The sequence below is a fragment of the Lithobates pipiens genome, unplaced genomic scaffold (genome assembly GCF_037356315.1).
Source record: "Lithobates pipiens isolate NorthernLeopardFrog02 unplaced genomic scaffold, aLitPip1_a1.2 Scaffold_19, whole genome shotgun sequence".
Classification (NCBI taxonomy): Eukaryota; Metazoa; Chordata; class Amphibia; order Anura; family Ranidae; genus Lithobates; species Lithobates pipiens.
This window is the reverse complement of record NW_027507764.1, coordinates 18,896,060-18,923,194: the sequence shown is the minus strand read 5'-3', so window position 1 is coordinate 18,923,194 and position 27,135 is coordinate 18,896,060. Positions and strand designations below refer to the sequence as shown.

General features: G+C 44.4%; 1 protein-coding gene across 1 annotated transcript; it reads right to left on the bottom strand.

Moving 5' to 3' along the window:
• Positions 1-13,152: 13,152 nt before the first annotated feature.
• LOC143997917 (fucolectin-like) lies at positions 13,153-26,212 on the bottom strand. Its single transcript, XM_077493739.1, has 3 exons — positions 26,135-26,212; positions 23,307-23,589; positions 13,153-13,561 (listed from the first exon to the last, which is right to left on the bottom strand). Exons 1-3 carry the CDS (start codon positions 26,205-26,207, stop codon positions 13,393-13,395), a joined length of 525 nt encoding a protein of 174 aa, XP_077349865.1. The 5' UTR covers positions 26,208-26,212; the 3' UTR covers positions 13,153-13,392.
• Between the last annotated feature and the right edge of the window lie 923 nt (positions 26,213-27,135).

The window sequence follows — 27,135 nt, the reverse complement described above, 5'->3', positions numbered from 1 at the left end:
GTGACCTTTATTATATGGAACGGTATACCTAGGATGTTCATTTGTGCTTATACCTTTGCAATATGTCTAATATGTCCCTCATTTTGGAGACGTCTCCTCTCAATTTCTGTTGTGTCTACCGGAATGAGGTGAAAAGAAATGTCTAGAACCGAGGTCTCCAAACTGTGGCCAGGTGTGACCATTTGCTTGCCTTTATCTGGTCCTTGGAGCACTATTCCTCCCACTGACACCAATGATGGGGCACTATTCCTCCCACTGACACCAATGATGGGGCAGTATTCCTCCCACTGATACCAATGATGGGGCACTATTCCTCCCACTGATACCAATGATGGGGCATTATTCATCCCACTGACACCAATGATGGGACACAATTCCTCCCGCTGACACCAATGATGGGGCACTATTCATCCCACTGACACCAAGGATGGGACATATTCCTCCCGCTGACACCAATGATGGGAAACTGTTCCTCCCACTTACACCAATGGTTGGGTATTATTCCTCCCACTGACACCAATGATGGGGCACTAGTCCTCCCACTGACACCAATGATGGGGCACTAGTCCTCCCACTGACACCAATGATGGGGCACTATTCCTCCCACTGACACCAATGATGGGGCACTATTCCTCCCACTGACACCAATGATGGGGCACTAGTCCTCCCACTGACACCAATGATGGGTCACTATTCCTCCCACTGACACCAATGATGGGGCACTATTCCTCCCACTGACAAAAATGATGGGAAACTATTCCTCCCACTGACACCAATGATGGGGCACTATTCCTCTCACACCAACAACTGGGCACTATTCCTCCCACTGACACCAATGATGGGACACTTTTCCTCCCACTGACACCAATGATGGGACACTATTCCTCCCACTGACACCAATGATGGGACACTTTTCCTCCCACTGACACCAATGATGGGGCACTATTCCTCCCACTGACACCAATGATGGGGCACTATACCTCCCACTGACAACAATGATGGGGCACTATTCCTCCCACTGACACCAATGATGCGACACTATTCCTCCAACTGACAACAATGATGGGGAACTATTCCTTCCACTGACACCAATAATGGGGCACTATTCCTTCCACCGACACCAATGATGGGGCACTATTCCTTCCACCGACACCAATGATGGGGCACTATTCCTCCCACTGACACCAATGATGGGACACTGTTCCTTCTATTATGACCAACAATGGTGCAGTTACCCTCCAGATAATACCAATGATTTGGCATTGTTTAATCCCCGTTGACACTAGGTCATTTTCTACTCCCAATGGCCACAGTCTGGCCTCCTCAATGTCTGAAGAACAGTAAAGTGTCCCTTTGTTTCGAGAGTTTGGAGGTCCCTGCTGTACAATATGGCAGAGATAGCCCCCCCCCCACCCCCAAAAAAAAAAAGTGAATGGAGCTTTAACTATTCCATTCTAGAGCCTCTTAGAAAATGTAAAAAAAACTGTTTTGGTATTAGGTACACTTTAATATCATAGATGACTTTGAGTGCCATGTGCTGTGCACCCTAAGTAGTTTCTATTATTATTCCCCCTCCCCCTATGCACGCCAACTGGTATTACTGCATAAGAAGGTGCTTACCTGTACAGAGTCCTGCAGCTTTTGAAACTTGACCTGCCTCTGCTGTGTATTTATACAGCCATTTGCATTTTATATTACCTCCCAAAACCACATTCCCTCCACACTGAGGGTTGGGAACCAGGAAAGAGTTAGAGCCATAATCCAGGCTTATCTCGAGGAGAGGTGGGGGGAATTATTATAAAAAAAAGTTTTTTTCATGGGAAAACAGAAAACCATACTATCTAGTTACATAACCAACTCTGCACTCAAAATAAGTAAACTAAAATTTGATATGTCCAAATCTTGCAGACTTCACCTTCGAAACATCTCCAAAATACACCCCTTTCTAACCGTTGACACCACTAAGCAGCTTTTCTACTCCCGTATTATCACTCGCCTTAACTATTGTGACTCCCACCTTGTAGGCTTACCTCTCTGCAGGCTATCCCATCTCCAATCCATCATGAATGCCCCTGCCAGACTCATACACCTTACCAACCATTCAGTGTCCTCCACCCCTCTCTGCCAGTCCCTCCACTGGCTTCTCATTGCCTAACGAATAAAATTCAAAACAATAACATACAAAGCCATTCGCAACTTTGCCCCGAGCTACACCCCCAAACTTATCGCCAAATACCACCCGAACCGTCCCCTCCGCTCCGCCCAAGACCTTCTGCTCTCTAGCTCCCTGGTCTCCTCCTCCCATGCTCCTCTCCAGGACTTCTCCAGAGCACAACTCTGTTCCGTCCGGCCGACACAAGCAGCCACACCATTCCATCTCAGCTATAGGGATCAATAGGGCCTATCAAGCCATCAGGTAGATGGAACATCAGGTACATTTGGATTCAAGACACCGATTCCATTACACACTGACCCGATTCATGTTTATTGGGGAACAAGTACTATATTTTTTTCCTCTAGAGTCACTGTCAATGTAGATAGACCACAAATATTATAGTAGGACTACTTCGTCCTATGTGGATCATTGGTGGTCGCCATCTCCCTGGTCTGATGCCTTGCGTGCTGCTCTGAAGGACATAGCTCTCTTTTCGAGTTATGTTTTCAGGGCCTCCGTAACGGTGATAGGTAGTGAGGAGGAAAAAAAATCACCATTTTACGCCCTTATAAAGCCTGAAGATGGTGATTGGTTTTCGGGGTCCTGTACACAGCTAGGCTCCCAAAAAGTCGGACACACATGTGGTATCCCCGTACTTAAAGAGGAAGTAAACCCTGATGAGTTTACTTCCTCTTTCATTCCCTGCAAAGGTAAAGCATAATGGACTACTATGCATCGCATCGCATAGTAGCCCATTATGTGTCACTTACCTGACACAGGAGCCAGCGAAGTCACCGCTGTCCCCTGTAGTCCGACGCATCCATCTTCTTAATCTAGGCTTACCTGTAGGTCAAAGTTGGTTGTAAGGGTTTACAACCACTTTAAGAGAAGCAGCAGAATGTATTTTGGGGTATAATTTCACATATAACCATGGCATGTGTGAGCAATATATCATTTAGTGACAAGAGTGGATGCAGGAATCTGGGGTGGACCCAAGGGAGGATCCCCCGGATGGCTAGAGTACCGGTCCTCCCATACCAGTGTTTGAGGACCTGGAAAATGGTTCCAAGAGAAAAAAGCCACAGCCTGAGTTACTGGCTTTAGGAGGCCAAAGTGAAAAAGCAGAGTCTGCTGGTGGCCGCATTGAAAGAAACCAAAGGAGTTTTCAAAGAGAAGTATGGCAATGATGATCGAAACGCCGCAATGTGGTCCAATTGAGGTGTACTGGATAAGGACTCAGATGGAGGAGGATGAGGTAGAGTGTTCCCTAAAGAGGTCAAGGTCTCCAGTAAGAGGGGAGGGAGCTCAGGCTAAGACACGCCTACCTCAATCATCCTGATGGCAGTTCCCACTCTGATAAAGGTGACAATGATTAATGTTGCCAGCATAAAATCTGTAAGGGCTCGTAACATGGCCTTATTTTTGCTCAGCGAGATGGATGCTGATATTTTATATTTGCAAGAGACCCGGCTAAATAGCCTTGCCGATGTCCACCTGGCAGAGAGGGAGTGGAGGCGTGGGCCCTTCATCTGGTCTCTTGCGGCTGAGCCTTACAGCAGAGTTGCAGTACTTTTTACTGACATAACAAAGTGTCGACGGATTATCGAAATGGAGATTGGAAAGTGTATGGTCCTGGACGTCTCTGTGAAAGGGCGTGATCTGCGTTTAATAAATATTTACGGACTACAAACTAGATGGTAGAGGAAATGCGGTACGGAAATTAAGCCTTTCCTTTTTACATCTGGGCAAGTTGTCTTTGGAGGTGATTTTAACACCGTTACTAGGCCCAAAGACAGGAAAGGCTCCACTCACAGTCTGAGATATGATAGCGTCTTTCTCAATACGATAGCCAGGGAAGCAGGTCTGAAAGATGTGCATATTAAGCATTGCCCAGACAGCACGGGGTACACATTTAAGCGGTTGTGAGAGCAGGATAGATAGTTTTTTTTTAAGGGGGACTCTGCCTTTTCGGCTCTTTGAGTGTCGTATGGTGGAGTTCTCTGATTACCTTTTGCTGTATGTTATTGTCAATGCTTCAGATATGCAACCTAAAGGAAAGGGTATTTGGAGGATGAATTCGGCTCTGCTGGATGACTAGGATGTAAGACAATTTTTAAAGATTTTTTTCAGGCTCAAGTAGCAATCCTGGATTTCTGCAGTAGTAAGTCGGAGTGGTGGGAGCTTGCCAAAAGCCGGATTAGTGGGTTTTTCAAGGACATAGGAAAAAGGACACCTTCCTGGGGCCACAGCAGAAAGTCAAAGCATTGGGCATCGAGTTTGGCCCTGATGTTTTTGAAGCACAATTTTGGTAACATGCTAGCAGAGAGACCGCCTGGATGGGTAGGTATTTTCCAGATCTCGTTTAGACCTTTTCTGGGCTGTTGAGAGAGTGGTGGGCCAGTGAAAAGTCTAAGGATCAAGCATGGTAAGCTCCCGAATTTTGTTGCCCCATGCCTGAAAATTCTTAAACAATGGGATGTGACAGCAGAGGATATCAGGTCCCTTCCTAGGAGACTCCTGGGTGAGAAGATTGTGGGTACTGTCTTTCATGCGCCACTGGCCTTAAGGGATCGCCCAGGTCATATTATGAGAGAGGGTTTATGTTTAATAAATTCTGAGCGGATTCCTTTGATTCCTTGGATTTTCCTTAGGGACCAGGCCTGGCTTGTTTCCACGGTAGGCTCTATGTTATGGGGAATGTGAAGTGCCGCTCTTTGGACAATCATGGTTGTCCAAGAGCGGAGTCTCGGGGAGAAGTGGAAACCATGGGCCACTTCTTGCTTCAGTGCCCTTTCAATATAGAAGTCTATAAAAAGGTGGGGAGGGCTCTGAATATTCCTTTCCTGCCTAGCATGTCTTATGCTGAGTGGGTGTATGGAGCATTGCAGAATCGCAAGGGATTTGATTTGGACACTCATTTTCTAGCCGGCTTAGTAGTCTGTTATTGCACAGTGTCTGGTATCCCTTCGGCAGAAAGTCTTTCCTGTTCCGGTGCTGGTGTGTGAGATTCTTGTTGAGGAAGGGAAAATTCGGGGTCTGGAGAAAGACAGATGGCGGCAAAGGGTCTAGATAAAGGCGTGGAGGAATATCAGGCCTGTAGCTGCTGTTTGTTGATCTCTGGGTGTTGGGTTATTTCCCTGTTTTTTCTCTGGACACTCCCTTAGATTTTCGAGGATAAACATAATTTTGAAGAAAGGCTACATGCACATGATAATCTGTTTCTTGGTCTGAATGTTATTCAAGTTGAGTAATGTGTAGAATTTTTGAAGATGTCTGTGTTATCTAGTGATATGTATATGTATATGTATATGTATATATATATATATATATATATATATATATATATATATATATATATATATATATATTTATATATATATATATTTATATATATATATATATATATATATGTAGCGCCGGCTCCTGAAGAGCACGCGCTATGTGTTTTTTCTGTTTAAAATTCCTAAAGCCACAGTTGGGTTTTAGGGTCAATTATACCAAATTATGGTTTCAGTACCAGTCTGGCTGGATTGCATTGGATTCTGCTTGGCCACAGGTGTCGCTGTCACCGCTGGCAGTTGTGAGAATGCAGTTTAGCTAGGCGCATTGAGTGTCATTCTTTCTCGGAGCCAGCCCAGTGGGAGTGTCGTCTTGCCAGCCCAGTGGGAGTGTCGTCATTCTGGGAGAGGGTACTTAAGGTACTGACATCACGTGCTTCTGGGTTCCGGTCCGGAAGATCTTTCTGTCTGTTTGGTCCTGGTCCTCCTGACCATCCCCCATGGCCTGAGGTGCAGATCCATCCAATTGTGAGTCTTGGGGCTGGCTAGCCCGAGGCAAAGTAACTGGAAGGAGGATTCAAAGGTGGTCCCGTGCCATCTCATCTGTGGAGAGGCCCAGCAACTGGAGAAGCAACCAGGGGAGGACTCTTTGGGAGAAGGCCACGCATAAGGCTGGCTTCTCAGAAATAGCCTGGAGGCTCAGTTGAAAGACACCAAGTAAATCTACACTCATACAGTATCGCCGGACTGCCTGCGAGATACTGGTACCATATGATAGCGCTCTAAATTGATCTACATCCTTCAGTTACATTCAAGTCTGTGGCAGAGACTTTATTCACAAGAGTTCTACATGCAAGTCTGTGGCAGAGGCTTTGCTTTACTCAAACACTCTATCGGCTGCTAGGCCTAGTGATAGGAGGTCTATCCAGTAGCTGTGAGAATCCAGTTGTGAGTGGCAATCCTCTGGATTTCTATAGTGAGAGACTTCCTATCTTTTGCAGTTCCAAGAGTACCTGAACTTCCTACCTTACCCTTTATCCTTCATTGAGAGACTGTTCTGTCTACTTGTTGTCTAATAAATATCCCAAAAGTGGATCCAGTGTCAGTTTCTGCAATTCTTTGGGCCATCTACCTCGGGGAACCCCTAGACGTACACGAGGTCAAGAAGGTAACGGTAAGCTCAATTAAACCAGCTGCTCCTTCGGGGTCAGTGCTACACGTGGGGGCATCGTCCGGGATCCTGTCACTCTGAAAACAAGCCCACCCCCTTAGTACCAGTATGGACCCCCCCACAGTGGTCCAGTGGTGCGAAGCGGAAGGCACGCGCTCGTAAGCGAGCGTGGCCATTGAACTGCCAGGAGGAGACTGGAGGGAGAACCAAGAAAGAAAAAAAAAAAAGTAACAGAGAAAAGAAAGATTCCCCCAAGAAGAGCAGCGAGAGAACCGTTGCTTGATTACAAAAAATATTATTTAATAGATATCAAAAAGAACCACATCAAAAACTTTACATAATGAATAGAAACCACATATGTAAACCACAGACAGTTTAAAGTGGAAGTAAATACATGGATTTAAACAGTTAAAAAAAAAAAGGCATGCCGGGAATGCTAACTGCACATTGGCTGTGCTCTCAGCCATACTATTAAACCATCCAATGGCTGGTGTCACAACGAATCACATGTGCAGCACCATAGCAGTTGAAGATTAAACAGAGGCAAAGATGGCAGCTTCCTTGGCTGAAAATGATAGGGGAGTTTACTTCCACTTTAAAAAAAAAACAGACAACGTTGTCTAGTTAAAAAGGGGAAAATACAGCTGCACATACACTTACACACCTCTCACCAATATATCGCCACAGATACACCATATAAATACAGCCAATCAAGCTATTATACAGAAGGGTATGTAATGATTATCGGTATGTGGGTAGGGTGTTAGAGAGATCTACCAAGATAAATAGAAAAATTATCGTCCAGCACCACCAAAAACAAGATTATAATGCACTATTACATGCTCGGTGAGAAATTTCCTTAGGTGGCAGTTCATAGATTAGCTTTGTTTGGTTAAGCAGTAAAGCATGACATTGTTGGTAGTTCATAAATTAGCTTTGTTTGATTGAGCGACTGCACAGCAAAGCATTATATTATTGTAGACACAGGCACATAGCAATCCTGGCATAGATAAGCATATTGGCACATGCGCAGCTTGAGCAAAAGCAGAGTAGGTGGAATAGGGGAAGCAAAGCAAAAGCAGAGCGTCACATATAGCCTATAGCTGAATCCTCAGCATTCTCACACAATGTTGTCAGCACTTCTTACCGCTACTTGCTTGCAGAACCATCCCTCACTTAGAATCAAGCAATCCACCGTCGGAGTAAGAAATCCCATACCAGTTGCACTGTGTGTTTGATAGTGCTAATCCATGCTGTATATGGCCGTTTATTCAAAAATTTCTGCTGCTCGTCTTGCACAAGCTGCCACCATTCTACACTCGTGTAGTGGGTTCGCAGTTTCCCCTGTAGGACGTGCTGATGTCACACCCGCTGATGCGTTTCGTTAGCCAATGGGGATAGCAAGAGTGGATTACCATTGCTGGAATTTTTTTTTTTTTTTTTAATAAAGGACTTTTCCCAACAGTGTGTGTGTATTTTTTTTTTAACTATTGTTTACACTTTCCTTGTGAAATGGTAGGGTTACTTTTGTACCCCCTTACCATTTCAAACAGGGGGGGCCGGGATCTGGGGGTCCCCTTGTTAAAGAGGGCTTCCAGATTCTGATAAGCTCCCCTCCCACAGACCCCCACAACCACGGGCCAGGGTTGTGGGGATGAGGCCACATGGTGCTTTGAGGGCTCACAGTCCCCCAAAGCATCCTCCCAATGTTGAGGGCATGTGGCCTGGTACGGTTCGGGGGGGGGGCGCTTTCTAGTCCCCTCCTCTTTTCCTGCGGCCTGCCAGGTTTGCGTACTCAGATAAAGGGTCTGGTATGGATTTTTAGGGGGAACTCCACGCCATTTTTTTAAAATTTTGAGTTCCCCTTAAAATCCATACCAGACCTGAAGGGTCATTGACAAGTAAGGAGATACACAACACCAGGTGTCCTGCAGTTCGCAAAGTGCCTGGGTCTGAAAATTAATCGATGTACTACTGAAAGTAATTGTGAAAAACAAGTTAAAACCATTATTGTTAATGATCTCTATGAAAGCCAATACGTTTTCTGATGTACCTTCCCATACCATATGTATGTCATCTATATATCTAAACCATGACAAAACATGGATAGTGTATGACAACAATTTTTTTTTTTTTAAAGTCTGACAAATTTCCTACATTTACAAGTAATCCTAATCTTGCGGCATTTATAGCCTCAACTACCACTGAGTTAAAAAACGAAGATATTGCATCCGCCACACGTAAAAGTTCCCAGTCTTTTGCAGCTATCTGACCGAAAATTACCCATATACTCACTCTTGACCAAATGGTCTTTGAGTGAACGGTACTTTGGAAATATGGGGTTGCAAATTTGGATCGATTTGTAACAGATGCCAATGTTTGTGCAGGATCCTCTCAATAGTTTTATGTTGTTTACTATAAGTGGTAATTAGTCTAGTAATTGGTGTAGAATTCTCACATGATTTTTTTTAAAACAAAACATCCGACCTTAATTGACCCCGTGCCCGTCTATACACTTTCTTTAAACGTGTATCTATCTAGCAGGCTATTTAAAAAAAAAAAATTCTGCTTCTCGGATTAATTCAGAATCCGTAGAGCAATTCCGTCTTAGCCCTTGTACACATGGTCGGACATTCTGACAACAAAATCCATCGGATTTTGTCCGAAACTTGTGTTGCATACACACGGTCGGACAAAAGTTGTCAGAAAATCCCATCGTACGTAACGTGACAACGTTATTTCATTACGACGGGACTATGTTCAGGCTAGTAGTCAATAGCTTTGGTCTAGGAATTTGATCTGAGCATGCGTGGCACTTTGTCCGATCGGAATTCTCTACACACAATCAGATCATGTTGTCGGAAAGTTTTATAGCCCAGCTCTAAAACTTTGTTCGTCGGATATTCCGACGGAAACAGTCCGATGGAGCCCACACACAGTCGGATTATCCGACAACACGGTTCGATCGGACATTTTCCGTCAGAATGTCCAACCGTATGTACAAGGGCTTAGTCTTAGGTACTGTCCATAAGGAATGGACAGGAAAAAAGACCTAGGATGTGGGCTCGATGTATGTTGAATAGTATTACCATACCATAATGTTTACATCAAGAAAAGTAATCGATGTACTACTGAAAGTCATTGTGAAAAACAAGTTAAAACCATTATTGTTAATGATCTGTATGAAAGACAACAAGTTTTCTGATGTACCGTCCCATAGCATATGTATGTCATCTATATATCTAAACCATGCCAAAACATGGATAGTGTATGATGAAAAATTTTCATCAGATAACAAAGATTGTTCCCACTCCCCCAGGTACAGGTTGGCATATGATGGGGCACAACATGTCCCCATCTCAACCCCCTGCACCTGGAGGTAGTGGGATCTATTGAAAGAAAAAGTATTGTGCGTAAGAATAAAATCCAGCGCATCTACCAAAAAAGAATAGAATTTTCGATCATCTCTATGGGACTGTGATATAGTGTGTTTTATTGCTGCAAGACCTAAATTGTGCGGGATCCAACTATATAACGCCTCAACTTTATATGTCCTTCCTCCCTTGGAGCAAGATCTTATTCCAGTCTCCACCTCTGTTATTCAGATGAATCCGATCCAGGATGGTGAACTGGACGCGAGGAAATAAAGGAATTTTTCAAAAGTGTGTTTGTCTTATTTAACTATTTTTTACACTTTCTTTGTGAAATGGTAGGGGTACTTTTGTACCCCCTTACCATTTCAAACAGGGGGCGGGCCGGGATCTGGGGGTCCCCTTGTTAAAGGGGGCTTCCAGATTCTGATAAGCCCCCCGCCCGCAGACCCCCACAACCACCGGCCAGGGTTGTGGGGATGAGGCCCTTGTCCTCATCAACATGCGGACAAGGTGCTTTGAGAGGTCACAGACCCCCAAAGCATCCTCCCAATGTTGAGGGCATGTGGCCTGGTACGTTTCATGAGGGAGGGGGGCCGCTCTCTCGTCCCCCCTCTTTTCCTGCAGCCTGCCAGGTTGCGTGCTCAGATAAAGGGTCTGGTATGAATATTTAGGGGGAACCCCACGTCAATTTTTTTTTTTAAATTTGACACAGGGTTCCCCTTAATATCCATACCAGACCTGAAGGGCCTGGTAATTGAATTTGGGGGACCCCCACGCTTTTTTTAAATTTTTTGTTTTAATTATTTTTTATGGCTTTCAATGAGTGTTCTCTGTATTACGGAGCCGACAATTCATAATAGCTGCGAGTGATTTTAAAGGACTTTTTTTCCTGCATAAATGACACTTTGTGCAGGGACAGTTCTAAGCACCAGAAACATGCGCCCCTTCACAGGCATAATATAGAGACCCCCCTCCCCCTGCGAAATTTAAAGTAATATATAAAACTTTTATTGTTTCACTTTAATCATTATTAAAATCACTACTCCCGAAAAAACGGCCGTTTTTAAAACTTTTTTTTGCATTGATACATGTCCCCTGGGGCAGGACCCGGGTCCCCAAACACTTTTTAGGACAGTAACTTGCAGAATCTTTTCTCTCTGTCAAATCTTTTTTCGCTGTCGAATACTTTCTCTATATAATCTTGGACTAATAGAGGTAAGGTTAGGCACATTCGACCACAGGTTCTATAGACACAGATTGTTATTGTCAGAGTCACATCGAATCTCCTATTCTATATCGAACTGTTGTAAAAATGAAAACGAAAATAAAGCATTTATTAATGTCGGATCTTTAATTTTTCGGATTCTGTGCTTTCGTTATCGTTTGTCAAAACGAAAACGAAAATAGCTGAAATTCGGACGAAAATGCATTCGGATGAAAACGAATGCACATGTCTAATAAATAGATATGTTTCAAGAGTTTTATAACTGATAAGCTTAGTATAAGGTTTCCTCTTGTTTTATTCTTAGCTACATAGGACAATCATTTAATTCTAATTTTTCATTTATTCTCTCTGTCTTTTTTTATTAGACGTTTGTGGTGACAGCCACCTTTGGTTCCTTGGCACGGTCTGGCCGGCGTCTTTTTTTTAACGATGACCCATCCTTAGGTTGGGAATCCAGCAGCAAATCAAAACATTCCCACATAATAAAGGATTTTTCTTTTTGAGGGAAAATTTTCCATATTTATAATAATATTTGTACAGAATCAATAGCGGTATGTACCTTGGACAAATATGGGTGTAACAGTGATATATTTTTTGCCTTAGTAGACATGCCTGCTAAAGGAATTTTCTCTTCTTGAATTTCTTTTTCAGATTTTAGTTATATCTGCTCTCCTGTAAATATGCCTCTGAAGAAGGGAATTTCTTCCTGAAACATGTCAAGCTGCTGGAGTACACACACATATATATATATATATATAATTTTAGAATCTATTCTGTTCAAAGATTGTATGTATATTTATGATCCATGCATTGGTATTATGTATGGACTTTTATGTCTATGTATATGTTGTGTCTTTTATATCCTTTTTGAATAAACATAATTTTATGATCATTTAAAAAAAATCTTGGTTCGCCTTAAAAGTCCCACTGTACCGGGGGGTACTGGTATCCCTTCTATTAGGGATTTTTTTTTAAAATATGAATGTTTGGGATGTTGGCAACAACTCTGAGAACTCTATGTTTCTCCTTATTGGTTCATTTACAATTAAGCACAGATGTGGAAGCACTGATTTGTAAATGGACAGTAATAGCAGTGACCTCTAATAGTCTCATGTAATGGGTCTCTAGTCTATGACTGTCTTCTGAAGCATTTCTCCAGTTCCCATCAACTCCTATAGTATGTTTTCAGTCTCTGACTATCTCCTGTTACATGTCCAGAGTCTCTGAGCATTTTCTGTAGCATTTTATTTACTGTATATGGAGTACATGATGCCAGGGGCTCCTTATATCAAGAAAGTTAAAGTGACACTAAATTCTGATTTAAAAATATTATATCAGGGATTTTTTCTAAATATGTGCTTAAAGTGGAAGAAAAGCCCCCTCCCCCTTCTATCTATCTTGCCTAACCTGTATAAAGAATATGTGTTTTTATACAGGTTATGCAAAAAAGGTAGGATGGGGGGGCTGGGGGTATGCGGAAATTTTTTAAGAAAAGTTGGGATTTCCTTCCACTTTAATGACAGACCCCTTAACAATAATTCCATCTAATATTTCTTTTAACAAGATCAGTTACAATTGGCCTGAAGAGAAAAAAATACATACAAAAAAACAAAACAAGGATGGACGACGCAGAAAAAAAATAAGATAGTGTGAAAGAAACTTTATTGTCTTTAGTAAGCACTTAAGTAAGGAAACACTATCATCACCAGAACAAGTTTGAACATCTTACATTTGAGGTTTCTCATCTCTTTCTGATTATCGTCACCAGGACAAATATACAAAGAAAATTTCCCCAATGAGGATACAGACAGCAGTGGTTCCAACCCTTCTACACTTCATCCAAAACTAGATGTTTTTAACTAATTTTTAAGTGGTCTATTCATAAAAGATTTCCTACAAGAATCACGCAAACTTTATCCAAGATTCATATAATTGGATTCAACTGAAAGTTGGGTGACTCTTAGGTGGAAACATTTCTAAACTGTCCCCTATGTGTAATACACATTATTTTTATGTATAATGAAAATCAAATTCTTGAAAGATGTCTGTAAAGAGTTTCTTAAAACAGGATTACAAGGTATAGAGCAGAAAATGTCCTCTAGCTGGATAGGAGAACAGTCGTATCATCAAGATGGACATGAAATTTGATGATGAACTTTAGGATTCCTTCTGTCGTAGTCCTCTGAGGTTTACCAGCAGACATGATTCTCCTCAGCTACGGGGTCACTGTAGACCTCCACCTCACACAAGTGCAGGAATTCATTGCGCCCCGGGATCACCACGCTGACGTATTGACCCTCCATTCCATTACAGCAGAAAATTGTTGTGGCATCAGAAACTTGGGTGACCTTACCGCACCTGTGGAGAACAAACAAGGATCAATGGAATGATACAGAAATTACACTTGTTTACTTGAAGGAGGTTTACTAAAGGTGCCCAAAGTGTTCATTAATTCTATTGTCATGCCTGTTGGCCATTTAGGTTTCTCCAGGAGCCCGCCTGAAAAATTCTCAGATAGCAACCTCTACCTCCTTGCATTGTTTTTTTTAATTTAGTTTTTTAACAGAAGGAATGTTTATTGACGTTGTAAAACATTATACATGAGAACAGTATATTCACATTACAAGAATCAGTCTCTCAACAGAAATAATAATAACAATTAAGTCTCCCTAGAGCCGTCCAAGTTGATTAGCAATTTATCTCTTGCTGCATAGTGACTACCATTACCAGCATTTCAGCCTCCTATTGCATCTGGCAGTGGGAACATGTTATCAGCTAAGGATGGGACAGTACCTATACATTGTGAACTCCCACTGTTATGCTACATGCAAGGGAAAAAAAGAAGGAGAGGGAGAGAGGTGGGGGGGAAGGAAGTCAGGAGGGGGGTGGAAAAGAGGAGAAAAGAGGAAGGGAGAGGAGAAGGAAGGGGAAAGGAAATAGGAGGAGGGGGGAAGGGGGAGAGAAACAAAGAGGAATGCCACATACAGATTTACCCATCTTCCCCCCAACAGAGCAGAGGTGTACCCTATTCGGGAGCATGTCTTTCCATGCTAGCTGTCACTCAGTCCTTGGCACCACTCAATATGGCCAAATCCAACTTGACCATAATATGTCTAGCCTGCACCCAGGGTGCCCAAATTTTTTCACATTTTTGGGGGCAGTTCCGTCCCATATATGTAAGTTTGTATAAGGGAAGAACGGCATTTATAAGTGCCTTCCATGCCGGGAGTTGAGGGGGCTCTGGGAGCTTCCATTTGGACAGTATAGTTTTTCTAGCATAATAGGCCGCATAAAAAACAAATAGTCCAGTACGTTTGGTAGTATTCAAATTGTCAGTAATGCCCAATAAAAATATCAAAGGATCATTGTCTAACGACAGACCAGCAACCCTATTCACGTCAGCAATCACTGCCCGCCAGAATGCTTGAATGAGAGGACATTCCCACACCATGTGGATAAAGGTGCCCACCGACTGCCTGCATTTGGGGCAAATATCCGCAACCCCTGGGTAGATTCTGGATAGTTTGGAGAGAATGTAGTTCCGCAGCCCAGTAATATTTCTTAAAATTTGGAAGAGACAACTCACCTTCAGTTAGGGACATGCAATTTTAATTTAGCAACTGACTGAACCTTCCCAAATAAATGAGGAGACTAAGTTTAGTGAAGAAGGCCGCAGGTATAGGGGTCGGGGAGTGTCGGAACACATAGAGGAATTTGGGGAGAAAAGTCATCTTAATAAGATTAACTCTTTCCACTGGAGTGAGCGGAAGATTCTTCCATACCCCACATTTACGAGTAAACTGTTGAAAGACAGGATATAGATTATCGTCAATGTACTTCCTTGGGTCCCTCTGGATGTAAATACCCAAATATTTGAAGTTGGATACCTGTTGCAAGGGGGGTTGTGGGTCTATTAATTGAAAGCTGCTGGAGAGAGTGGCTGTAAATATAGCAGCATGTAGTCTGCATACATTGATACTTTCTCAACCAGAGGGGGAAAAGAAATGCCCTGAACTTTTCCAGAAGTCCGCAAGAGCTCTGCCAGCAGCTCGATTGCCAACGCAAAAAGGGCTGGAGAAAGAGGACAGCCCTGTGTGGTTCCTCGGTGGAGTGGGAAAGAGGGTAAAAGTACACCATTTGTCCAAACTCTGGCTGAGGGGCCCGAATAGAGCATCTGCAGCCAGGAGATATAGTTGGGCCCAAAACCAAACTTTTGAAGGACAAGCCACAAGTATTTCTACTCCACTGAGTCAAAGGCCTTTTCCACATCCAGCGAAGCAACCGCCTCTGTACCCCCCCAGCCATGGTATCAGTACCTTTTCCTGGCATAAACCCAGTCTGATCTCTGTGGACCAAAGATGGAATAATCTTACACAAGGGATTAGCCAGTACCTTCGCAAGGATCTTTGCTTCCACATTGAGCAGTGAAATGGGTCTATAGGTGGAGCATAATTTGGAGTCCTTACCATGTTTTTGTATTACCACTATTACAGCCGCTGAAATCGAGGGGGGAGAGAAGAAGTCTCAAAGGAGGCCGAGAGCACCTCCAGCAACCTACAAGCCAGTATTTTCACATGGGCTTTATAGAATTCCGCTGGTAGACCCCCTGTTTTTGACCTACACAATGGGAAGCCATTTTGTTTTACATATGATTCTCTCCGAGAGTTTTCTCGTCATTATTGAATATTGGTTGGAGATCATCTCTTTTCCATTGGGACCTACGAGACGGCGTTGACCCCTCCTCCATTGACGAAGGGACCTACAGCCCCTCCATTGGCTGGTGGACCATCGGTCCACACACGGAAAGTCCGGCGATTGCTAGCGCGATGACGTACAGCACGTACGACGGGACTAGAAAAAGGAAGTTTAATAGCCAGTAGCCAATAGCTTCCTTCTCGTACTTGCTTCTGAGCATGCATCATTCTTAGTCCGCCGGACTAGCATACTCACGAACTTATTGCGCGCTGAAACCCAAGTTTACGGTGAAAAAGTTCGCTGAAGCCCACACACGATTGGATTGTCCGGTGCAATGCGATCCAGCGGACTAAGTACGCCGGACAATTTGATCGTGTGTACACGGCATTAGAAGTAAATGGCACACAGGGTTTTCCTTTGAGGCAAATTGTGGGGGCTCCAGAATATCTGTTCTGAGCAGAGAAAATTGTGTTTCCAGTCTTTTTTGGGTTTTAGAATTCTTAGATTGGGTTCTGGAGTCCAGAGGCTTCAAAGAGTTGAGGAAAGGAAAAAGCCTCTAACCCTGGGTTGAGATATTACTGAAGGCCAGCAAGCTGTTTGGGGGGGGTATGACCAACCTGCATAATCGTGGGCCTGACATTGTTTTAGGGGTCTACCCGGGAGACAATATGTCCCTGTCCAGCCTCAAGGGAGTGGGATAGAGAAGCAGGGAGCTACAAGAGAAAGAGCCGAGAATAGCAGGGCTGCACATAAGCACAGCGGTGCTGAGAGATGATGCGAGGGACCAGACTAAAAACTAGAGTTGCCACCTCATCCCTTTAAACCCGAACACAAATTAATTACACAGGTTCTGAGGCTAATTTAAAACAGAAAAGGCAAAAAGTGAGTTTAATTACCACCTCAGAGTGGAAGTAAACCCTCCTATCGTTTTCAGCCAAGGAAGCTGCCATCTTGGCCTCCCTTTAATCTTTAACTGCCATGAAGCTGCACATGTGATCAGTTACGACACCAGCCATTGGATGGTTTGACAGTTTGGTTGAGAGCACAACCAATGTGATAGTTAACATTTCCGGCATGCCATGTTTTTTCAAACTGTTAGATCGATGGGTTTACTTCCACTTTAATCAGCCACAGAACCTGTGTAATCAATATGTGTTTGGATGTAAAGAGATGAGGTGGCAACCCTACTAAAAACCTATGCTTGAGGCCTGAGGAATAGTTCTGCAAGAGGAAGCCAGGAGGCTTAATATAAATTGTATTTGTGTTTAATATGATGGTGGGACCCCCTGTGAGGTCAACCCTTTTCTTAGAATGTTTACTTTCTCTTTAAATATATTCATAAGTAAAATCCAGTCATGTAGTAATGTCTCTTATTTTGGGTTCAGGGTGGTGCATAGGACCTTTGTCATTGAGCTTTTGTTTGCATCAGATGTGTTTTTTATTATCATACAAGTCTATGAGAAGGCAAAACTCTCTTGGAGTAGGTCAATGCAGATCAGAAAAGGTCACATGGGGGGCGTGGCTACCGCGCGCTGGTGGATGGCAGCATAGGAGAGAAGCTCCGCTCCAGCGACGGGATTTGATCCTCATTACGGACTCCCTGGACCGGCGAATACACCTTACCTCGCTCCGGAAAGCCTCCTCTTCCTCCGGAGATGCCGACGAAGCGGAGAGGGTCCGGGCAGCCCAGGAAATTGCCGGATTTCTTTCCGCCCGCGGCCCGCGATCCTGGCCAAGATGGCGCCGGCGGCAGCACGCGCTCCTCCCCGGGTCGCTCGTCGGCCTCCTCGGGCAGTCCGATGCACGTAGCTGCTCAGAGAAGGGGATCGCCAGGGACGTCCACACCGATTAGCAGCAGCCCAGCAAAGTCCAGGCCAAGGCTCTCAGAAGAGGCACTGCAGGTGAGCGCTGAACAAAACTCCTCTGCTGATACCAGAGAACTGCATGGATATATAGCTGAGTTCCCTGCTACTAATCAGCCTGTCTCTGAGTCCACCCTGAAGGACATGTTAGTCTCCCTGCGTGCATCACTTCATAAAGATTTCATGCAATGTGTCAGTAACTTTAAAGCTGAAGTAGGTGTACTGGGTGGCAGACTAGATCATGTGGAACAAAAAATGGGGGACTTTGCGATTGCCCATAACACTCTGGTTGACGCGCACAATGACCAATCTGAAGACATCGCTTGGCTTAAATCCAAGATGGCGGACCTGGAGGACAGGTCCAGGCGCAATAACGTAAAAATCAGAGGGGTCCCTGAAACTGTTCTCCCTGCCCAGCTGGCCCCATACGTCCAGGACCTCATGAGAACTCTGCTTCCTGATTTATCGGATCAGGATGTGACTATTGATCGTATCCATAGGTTGCCTAAGCCGTCCCACTTGCCTGACAACATTCCGCGGGATGTTCTCCTGCGGATCCATTTTTTCCAAGCCAAGGAACAACTGCTCTCGGCGTTTAGGAAGGAGACCCAGCTCCCAGAGAGGTTCTCCCACCTGCAACTATTCGCTGATCTCTCCCAGTTCACCCTTCAGAGACGCAAAGCTCTTCTTCCTGTCACGAAAGCACTGCGGAATCACGGAATCCCTTACCGATGGGGTTACCCTCTGAAACTACTTATCTCTCACGAAGGTAAATCCTCGGTGGTTTCGACACTGCAAGAAGGGCTGGATCTCCTGCGCTCCCTTGACATCATCCCTGAGGAGCCGGTGGGGCCGTCGGCATCGTCTCCTCCCAGCCGGCTGGAGAACCAAGGAGACTGGCAGGTGGTTCAGAGGAGACGCCGGAAGAAATCCAAAGCCAGACCAACCTGAGAACTTTGCTGAAACCTGCTATTTGTTTTTGATCTCCCGACCGCTGGAGGTCGTCCAGTGCTCTTTTTCTTCTTTACCCCCCAAGTAAATGGGCATTTATAGTGCCTTCGGATCTCACCAGAGATTCCTTTTTTTACTTACCTCTGTTCTGTTTTTTTGGTTCTTGTTTTATTGTTCCTATTTGCTGCACCATTGCAGCCCTGACTCGGTCTGTCATTGCTCATGTGTTTTTGCATCGCCCAGCCCTGATACATGTTTGCCTTATTCAGCCTACCCTTGGAAGCCTGTCTTGTTGAAAGCCCGGAGGTCCCATTGTGCCCCTGGCCACTTCCCTTTTCATTTGCATCTAAATGCCACCTTCAATGCCACTTAACTTCGTCTCTTTTAATGTGCACGGCCTCAACCATCCAGTCAAGCGGAACTCTCTGTGGAAGGAGGCTCAGAGGTTGGATGCGGACGTTCTTTGTGTTCAGGAGACTCACTTTCTTGATAAAGCCAATCCATACTTCCAGCACAGGAACTATCCACACATTTTCCTGGCTTCTGCCTCTGAGAAGAAAAGAGGGGTAGCTATTGCTATCAGAGACTCAGTAGCCTTCTCCCTCACTGATGCTATTATGGACCCTGATGGGAGGTATTTAATCTTATTAGCTGTACTGAACAATAGGCCCTATACTATAGTTAATTTGTATGCCCCCAATGTACACCAGCTAAGGTTCTTGAACAGATTGTTTCGTAAGATTAACAAATGTCGCAAAGGGTCTCTAGTGGTTTGTGGAGACTTCAATGTAACGGTCGACTCCGCCCTGGACACCACGTCCAGGGCGAGTCGGCCATTGCCGAGGCTTCAGCCTCTACTTGCTGCTGAAGATGTCTTTGATGCATGGAGGTGCCAACATGCGAGTGAACGAGATTTCACATTTCACTCTGCGAGACACAACACTTACTCTAGGATAGATTTGATCCTGGTGGACAGGTTGCTGTTGCAGGCGGTGTCTTCCTCCACCATCCACGATATTTCTTGGTCAGACCATGCTCCTGTTTCTGTCGAGGTGGTGGAGGAACACGCCCCGCGCTCCGCTTATGTCTGGAGGGCAAACTCTCAACTCTTTCAAAATCCCTCGCATGTTGCTGCTATTTCCAAAAATCTGAAGGAATTCTTTAAACTAAATGCTCACTCTGTGCAGAGTCCCACTACCCTCTGGTGTGCCCACAAGGCCTTTATGCGGGGCATAATGCTCCAAATCTCATCTAGGGATAAAAAAGCTAAAACCCAAAAACTGAATGACGTTCTGGCGGACATTCGGTCTTTGGAATCCTCCAACAAGTTGGCGCCGGATTCCAACACGGCTCACAGATTGACCCAGCTCCGTGTTGAACTTCGCCGCCTATTACTGGCTAGGTATGATAAATATGTACACGCATTGAAGCTGTCACACTACTCCTCCAGTAACCGGGCAGGCAAATATCTCGCCAATAGAGTGAGGGCTGCTAGAATTAAGGCCAAGATTCCCTATGTTTACCACCCTTTGGATAAACAGAAAAGGATTAACCCGCAAGAGATTGCGGATGCCTTCGCTGCTTATTATTCCTCTCTGTACAATTTGAAGCTAGATCCCGAGACGCCCCAGCCCACGACAGAAAGTATACGATCCTTTCTTTCCTCTATTAACTTACCCTCCCTTACGGAAGAACAATTGGCTTCCCTAAACCTTCCTATTTCACCTAAGGAAATTATAAAGTGTATCCAATCCCTTCCTCTAGGTAAATCTCCGGGACCGGATGGCCTGACTAATGATTATTTCCGTTCATTTGCAGACCTTCTTTCCCCGGTGCTTTCAGAAACTTATGCGGAAGCATTTTCATCTGCCTCCTTCCCACCGGAGATGCTTAGGGCCTATGTGGTTACGATTCCTAAGCCTGGTAAAGAACCCGACACCCCCTCCAACTTCAGGCCCATATCCCTTCTTAATACCGACGTCAAGATATACGCTAAAATTCTTGCCCAAAGACTCCTCCCCTTGGTCCCCCGGTTGATCCACCCAGATCAGTCGGGATTTACTCCTGGCAGGCAAACCTCAGACGCCACTAGACGCGTCTTGGGGGTTCTTCAGCTTGCGGAGGCCCGTCGAACGCCTTCTCTGCTCCTCTCTTTGGACGCGGAGAAGGCGTTCGACCGGATCCATTGGGGATACATGGAGGAGGTCCTTCGGAAGTTTGGCTTCGGTGGACCGTTTCTATCAGCTATCCTCGCCCTTTATTCGGCCCCTTCTGCCCAGGTCTTCACCTCCAATATGTTATCGTTGCCCTTTGCCATCTCTAATGGCACTAGGCAAGGATGCCCATTGTCTCCTACAATTTTTAATCTGCTTATCGAACCGCTTGCAGAAAAAATTCGATCCCAATCCTTAATCACAGGCATATCTACGCAAGAGAGCCCCCACAAAATTAACCTTTTCGCTGATGACATCATCCTTTTTTTGACCTCCCCATCCTCCTCCCTACCACAGGCTCATCAGATACTCCACGAATTTAGCCTAATCTCCTACTACAAGGTGAATTTCTCTAAGTCAGTAATATTAGAGACGGGCCTTAGTCCCTCCCTCAGAGCAAGATTGATGGCCATGTTCCCATACAAATGGAGTGACTCCACCATCCCGTACTTGGGCATAAATCTAAGCAAATCCGCGAGCCAACTAGCGGGGGCTAACTTTCCTCCTCTTATTGATAAACTCACGCAGGAGGCCAACAGACTAGCTAAATATGAACTCTCTTGGTCGGGACGACTGGCCTCCTTTAAGATGTTATTACTCCCGCAAATTTTGTACATATTTAGAGCATTGCCCGTTCCCCCTTCTAGGAAACACCTCCATGATCTCACTCTCTTGATGAATAGATTCATCTGGAGCTCTAAAAAACCTAGATGTTCTAGATCACTCTTATTAAAGCACCGGTTGGCTGGGGGTATGGGACTGGTGGATCTCAAGGACTATTACCTTGCTTCCAGGCTGGCACAGCTCTCTCATTGGTTCAACTCGACCAGCGAGCCGAAATGGTGCTGCCTTGAACGAGCTAAAACTTCTTCTTCTCACTGATTCGATTAAACCCTGGCCCTTACAGTCCCTTCCTCTCACGGTTTGCGCTTCTCTGCAGGCCTGGCGAGATCTTCTTAAATCCACACCCTCGACCCACAAATCGGTATTTCTACCTATCCCTCTAATATCCTTAGAATTCCTAATTCCCAATTTCTCCGTCAGAGACTGGGTCCGGAAGGGGTTGCTATCATTGCAAGATCTTTTCCAAGGCCCTTCCATGGTTTCATACCAATCCCTGAGGACTCAATTCCATCTAAAACCTATTGACATATATAAATATTACCAAATAGCCCACTTGTTTCGGGGTGGTGGAGTCACCAATGTTCCAGTAGCCGAATCTCTCTGGCGCTTTCTTGCGGCTGATCCCCCCTGATCTAAAGGTATATCCCTATTCTACAACTTTCTACAGCAGAAATGTGTTTTTAACAAATCCCGTCCCTTTCTGCGCTGGGAGGAGGACTTAGGCCGTGCCTTCTCTGAGGCACAATGGTGTCAGGCACTCAAAGCTAATTATAGGGCCTCTCGGTGTGTTGGACACTGGGAACTCGCCCAGAAAATTGCCCTACGGTGGTACCTCACTCCCTTTCGGATTTCGAAATTTGGCCTGGCGGAGTCCTCCCCCTTGTGCTGGAGGAACTGTGGGGAGGTGGGTAACTTACTGCATATTTTTTGGTCTTGTAAGCATCTCCGAAGCTTTTGGAATGCTATTTTTCGAGCTATCTCAGAGATTACAGGTTTCCTATCTACCCCCGAACCAGGCCTGGCAATTCTTAACTTAGGTATTGATAGATATCCACCTGACTTCAGAATTGTTGTTTCCCACATCCTCCTGGTGGCTAGGTCTCTGATAGCTAGATTCTGGAAAAATGACCAGGCCCCCAGTGTCTCTGAGGTTTGGTCGACTACATCCCTACATTACTCCTACGAGCTAGTCCTGGCCCTCAGGATGGGGAAAAAAATTCAGTTTGATAACAATTGGAAAATTTGGAATACATGGTATAGGAGTTCCCACCTGCCATGAACTCTTAACCTTGTGTTCAGCTCTCTTGTTACAGGGTACTAATTTTTCTGGGACTTACATTACTACTTTTATGCACTTAAGCTTTCTCTTTTGGGCAAATGACAGACCAATTGTTTCCGAGTTTTTTTTCTTTATGGTGTTTGATATTGTTTTGTTTTTTGTTTTTTGTTTTTTTTGTCCTACAGTATGCCCACCAGATTGCCTTTTCTCTTTTCTCCCCTATCATATGCTTGTACTATGCTATGTAATATGGTGACATCATGGGAGAATTATTTGTGACTTTTCCTTCATTGTACTGTAAAATTTTGTGAAAAACTTTCAATAAAAACTATTTACAAAAAAAAAAAAAGAAAAGGTCACATGCACCTGTCAATGAATTCTGAATGATCTCTGAAGCCTCTCAAACTGATGCCATCGACACAAGCCCGAAGCCCATTGACACAGGTAACCATACAGTGTCCTGTCCCCGTGGTACTTACACCGGGTTGTTATTGTCTGGAGAATTTCCAATTCGGACCTCAGCGCCCATCATCCGGTCCATTGAGCCGTCTGTTCGTCCAGTGACTACAACGACATTCACTTTGTATTTCTGTTTCAGGTCTACCTTCCACCAGGGCGATGGGTCCGCATTTGTGTGGGTACAGAAGCCATTAAACCAGTTGGTATCTGTCACACCATCAATGGCCTTTTTAGCGTAACCAATTGGCTGGATTGGATAATCAGAACTCTGTGAGGCTTCCCCGCTTCTGGCGATATTTGTGGCTGAAGAAAGAAAAACAAAACACACTCAATAATTATACATCGTGTACAAAGACAGCATGGATTCATGAAAGACAGAAGTCGTCAGACAAACCTGATTTATTTTTATGAGGAGGTAAGTAAAACCTTGGACAGAGGGGTGGCGGTGGAGGTGGTATACTTGGATTTTGCAAAAGCGTTCGATACAGTTCCGCACACACGGCTCATGTGTAAGGTAAAGTTTACAGGCTTGGAAATATCAGTTTGCAAATGGATAGAAAACTGGCTAAAAGACAGAATTCAGAGAGTCGTGGTTAATGATTCTTACTCTGAATGGTCTAAGGTTATCAGTGGTGTACTCCAAGGTTCAGTGTTGGGACCCTTACTTTTTAATATCTTTATAAATGATATTGGGTCTGGGATCAAAAGTAACATTTCCGTCTTTGCAGATGACACCAAGCTATGCAGTGGAATAACGTCCTTACAGGATGTCTCCAATTTACAAGCCGACCTCAATGCTCTGTCTAATTTGGCGACTATGTGGCAGATGAGGTTTAATGTTGAGAAATGTAAAGTTATGCAATTGGGGGCCAAAAATATGCATGCATCAGACATACCAGGGGATTACAACTGGGGGAATCCATAGTGGAGAAGGATCTGGGGGTTTTGGTAGATCATAATCTCAATAATAGCATGCAATGCCAAGCTGCGGTTTCCAAAGCAAGCAAAGTCCTTTCTTGTATAAGAGAGGTGTGGACTCCAGAGAGAGAGATATAATTTTGCCCCCCTGTACAGATCATTAGTAAGACCTCATCTGGAATATGCAGTTCAGTTTTGGGCCCCAGTTCAAAAAAAGGATATCGGGGAACTGGAGAAAGTGCAGAGAAGGGCAACCAAACTGATAAGAGGCATGGAGGAGCTCAGCTATGAGGAAAGATTAGAGGAACTGAATTTGTTCACTCTTGAGAAGAGGAGATTAAGGGGGAATATGATCAACATGTACAAATATATAAGGGGTCCATATAGTGAACTTGGTGTTGAGTTATTCACTTTACAGTCAACACCGAGGACAAGGGGGCACTCTTTATGCCTAGAGGAAAAGAGATTTCATCTCCAAATATGGAAAGGTTTCTTCACAGGAAGAGCTGTGAAAATGTGGCATAGACTCCCTGCAGAGGCGGTTCTGCCCAGCTCAGTAGATTGCATTAAGAAAGGCCTGGATTATTTACTAAATGTACGTAACATAACTGGGTACTAACATTTATAGGTAAAGTTGAAAATCCGATGGCCTCTCGGGGGGAATCAGGAAGGAATTTTTTCCCCTGCTGTAGCAAATTGGATCATGCTCTGCTGGGGTTTTTCGCCTTCCTCTGGATCAACTGTGGGTATAGAATTGGGTATATGGGATTGTATGATATTATTATTTTTTGTTTTTTTGGTTGAACTGGATGGACTTCTGTCTTTTTTTCAACCTTATTAACTACGTAACTATGTAACAAAGTAGTTCCATTGTTCTAATGGGGCCTTCACCAAAAAAAGAACTGTAAACTGCAATGTTGTCAATAATTTCACTGAGACCGTCGGATTGATTTACTGGAGAGTGCAAACTCAGCATCCAGGTAAATTTAGGGGTATACTTATTTTAACCAAATGAAAAATATGGATCATGAAAATTAATTTTTATGTTGGTTTTTCCAGCATATCACCTTTTTCGGTAGGCACTTGTAGTCATCCGCAGTGGCAATACAAGTGGAAGAGAAAGTCGAAAGGAAACTAGTTCCCCTATGGTCTTCTTAGTCACAGAGAGGTGGCATCTGATTGGATGCTGGCATCCAATATGGCATTGGTGGACATCTTGGGCCAGGAAGAGTCTATTCAAGACCCTTGTTTCCGGGTTTGGTGCACATTTCATGTGTGATTAGAGTAGGGACAGGTCACCCACCTGTCAGGGACAGTGATTAGCATCAGGGAGAGGTTCCAGATGAGTAGGGGGAAGTACAGGGACATGCCATCCTTCTTGAAATCCTCCCCACTTGGATATGGATTGGCTGGGCCACATTCCACCCCTCAAAACAGGCACTCTCAGCACACCAGAGACCTTCCGCTATTACTCTTCGCTGGTTCATTCTGTGAGCGCTCCCAGTTGGGTTGCCTTCTCGCTGGGCATGTTGGGTATTCCTGAACTTCAATTTCAATACAATTCTGTTTTCTGCCACTGAACTCTGAGTGTTTACCACCCTGCACCTCCCCACACACTATTTCAATCAAGATCCAATGATTGCCTTTTCAAATGTTTAAAAAGTCAGCCACATCTATGGATTGTTTTTACATTTTTATACGGCTATATTTTACTAAGAATAAGAGACGGGAATAGGCTGTATAAAAACTTTGGAATTGGTCTAGTTTCTAGATGAGTGTTGTTGATACCTTTAGTGCATATCTCTTTAAAATACCTGAAGGAGTTCTTTTGATGACCTACCTGCTGCCATAAGAGTGTATTCAGACCCTCCTCCTCATCTAGTGCACCAAAGTCATTTTATGTACTTTTTTACCTTTATATTATTCTTACCTCCAGGTGGACGGCTGCAGCACCAAGCCAGACCCAACGACCCCAGGAAAAGCAAAGCCACCAAAGTCTTCATTCTGGAAGAGACACCAAGATACAAAGAGTCTGTTACTATAGTATGTTACACGAGAAGGTGATTCTGCATCTCTTCCTCAGTATCATCTCTCCTTTCTCTGGTACTTAGAAATAGCTTTTCTTAGTATTAAAATAAATTCTCTTTCGATCAGATCTGTAATTTCATTAACAGTGCCTTGAGAAAGTATTCACATCCCTTGAAATTTTCCACATTTTGTCATGTTACAACCCAAAAACTTAAATGTATTTTATGGGGATTTTATGTGATAGACCAACACAAAGTGGTACATAAATGTGAAGTGGAAGGAAAACGATAAATGGATTTCTACATTTTTTCTAAATAAATATGTGAAAGGTGTGTGGGGGTGCATTTGTATTCAGCCCCCTTTACTCTGATACCCCTAACTAAAATCTAGTGGAACCAATTGCATTCAGAAGTCACCTAATTACCGTATTTATCGGCGTATAACACGTGGCGGCGTATAACAAGCACCCCAAGTTTAGGAGGCAAGTTTAAGGAAAAAACCTTACATTTTAAATGCCCATCAATGTAGCCTTCCACTGTCCCCCTGCAGCCCTACACTGTTCTCCTGCAGCCCTACACTGTCCCCCTGCAGCCCTACACTGTCCCCCTGCAGCCCTACACTGTCCCCCTGCAGCCTTCCACTGTCCCCTTGCAGCCTTTCCCAAAATTGCAGCATGGTTAAGTTTTAAATTTACCGCCCCAGCCGCCGCCGAGATCTTCGGCTCCTCCCGCCGCCGCCGTCGAGACCTTCGGCTCCTCCCACCGCCGACATAGACCGAGCCGAGCCGAGGGTACTCGGCTACTCAGCTCTGCTCACAGTAACGCCTCTGTCCTGCCCCTTGTCCTGGCTCCTGTGATGGACACAACACCGGGCCAATGGCGGGACGTAAAGGCTAGGAGGCGG

Excerpts from the sequence above, each read along its gene's own strand:
- LOC143997917 (XM_077493739.1), bottom strand. The coding sequence starts at position 26,207 with ATGAAGACTTTGGTGGCTTTGCTTTTCCTGGGGTCGTTGGGTCTGGCT. Across the intron at positions 23,590-26,134 it reads CTGCAGCCGTCCACCTGGAG|CCACAAATATCGCCAGAAGC; the intron begins GTAAGAATAATA and ends TTCTTTCTTCAG. Across the intron at positions 13,562-23,306 it reads CCAGACAATAACAACCCGGT|GTGCGGTAAGGTCACCCAAG; the intron begins GTAAGTACCACG and ends TGTTCTCCACAG.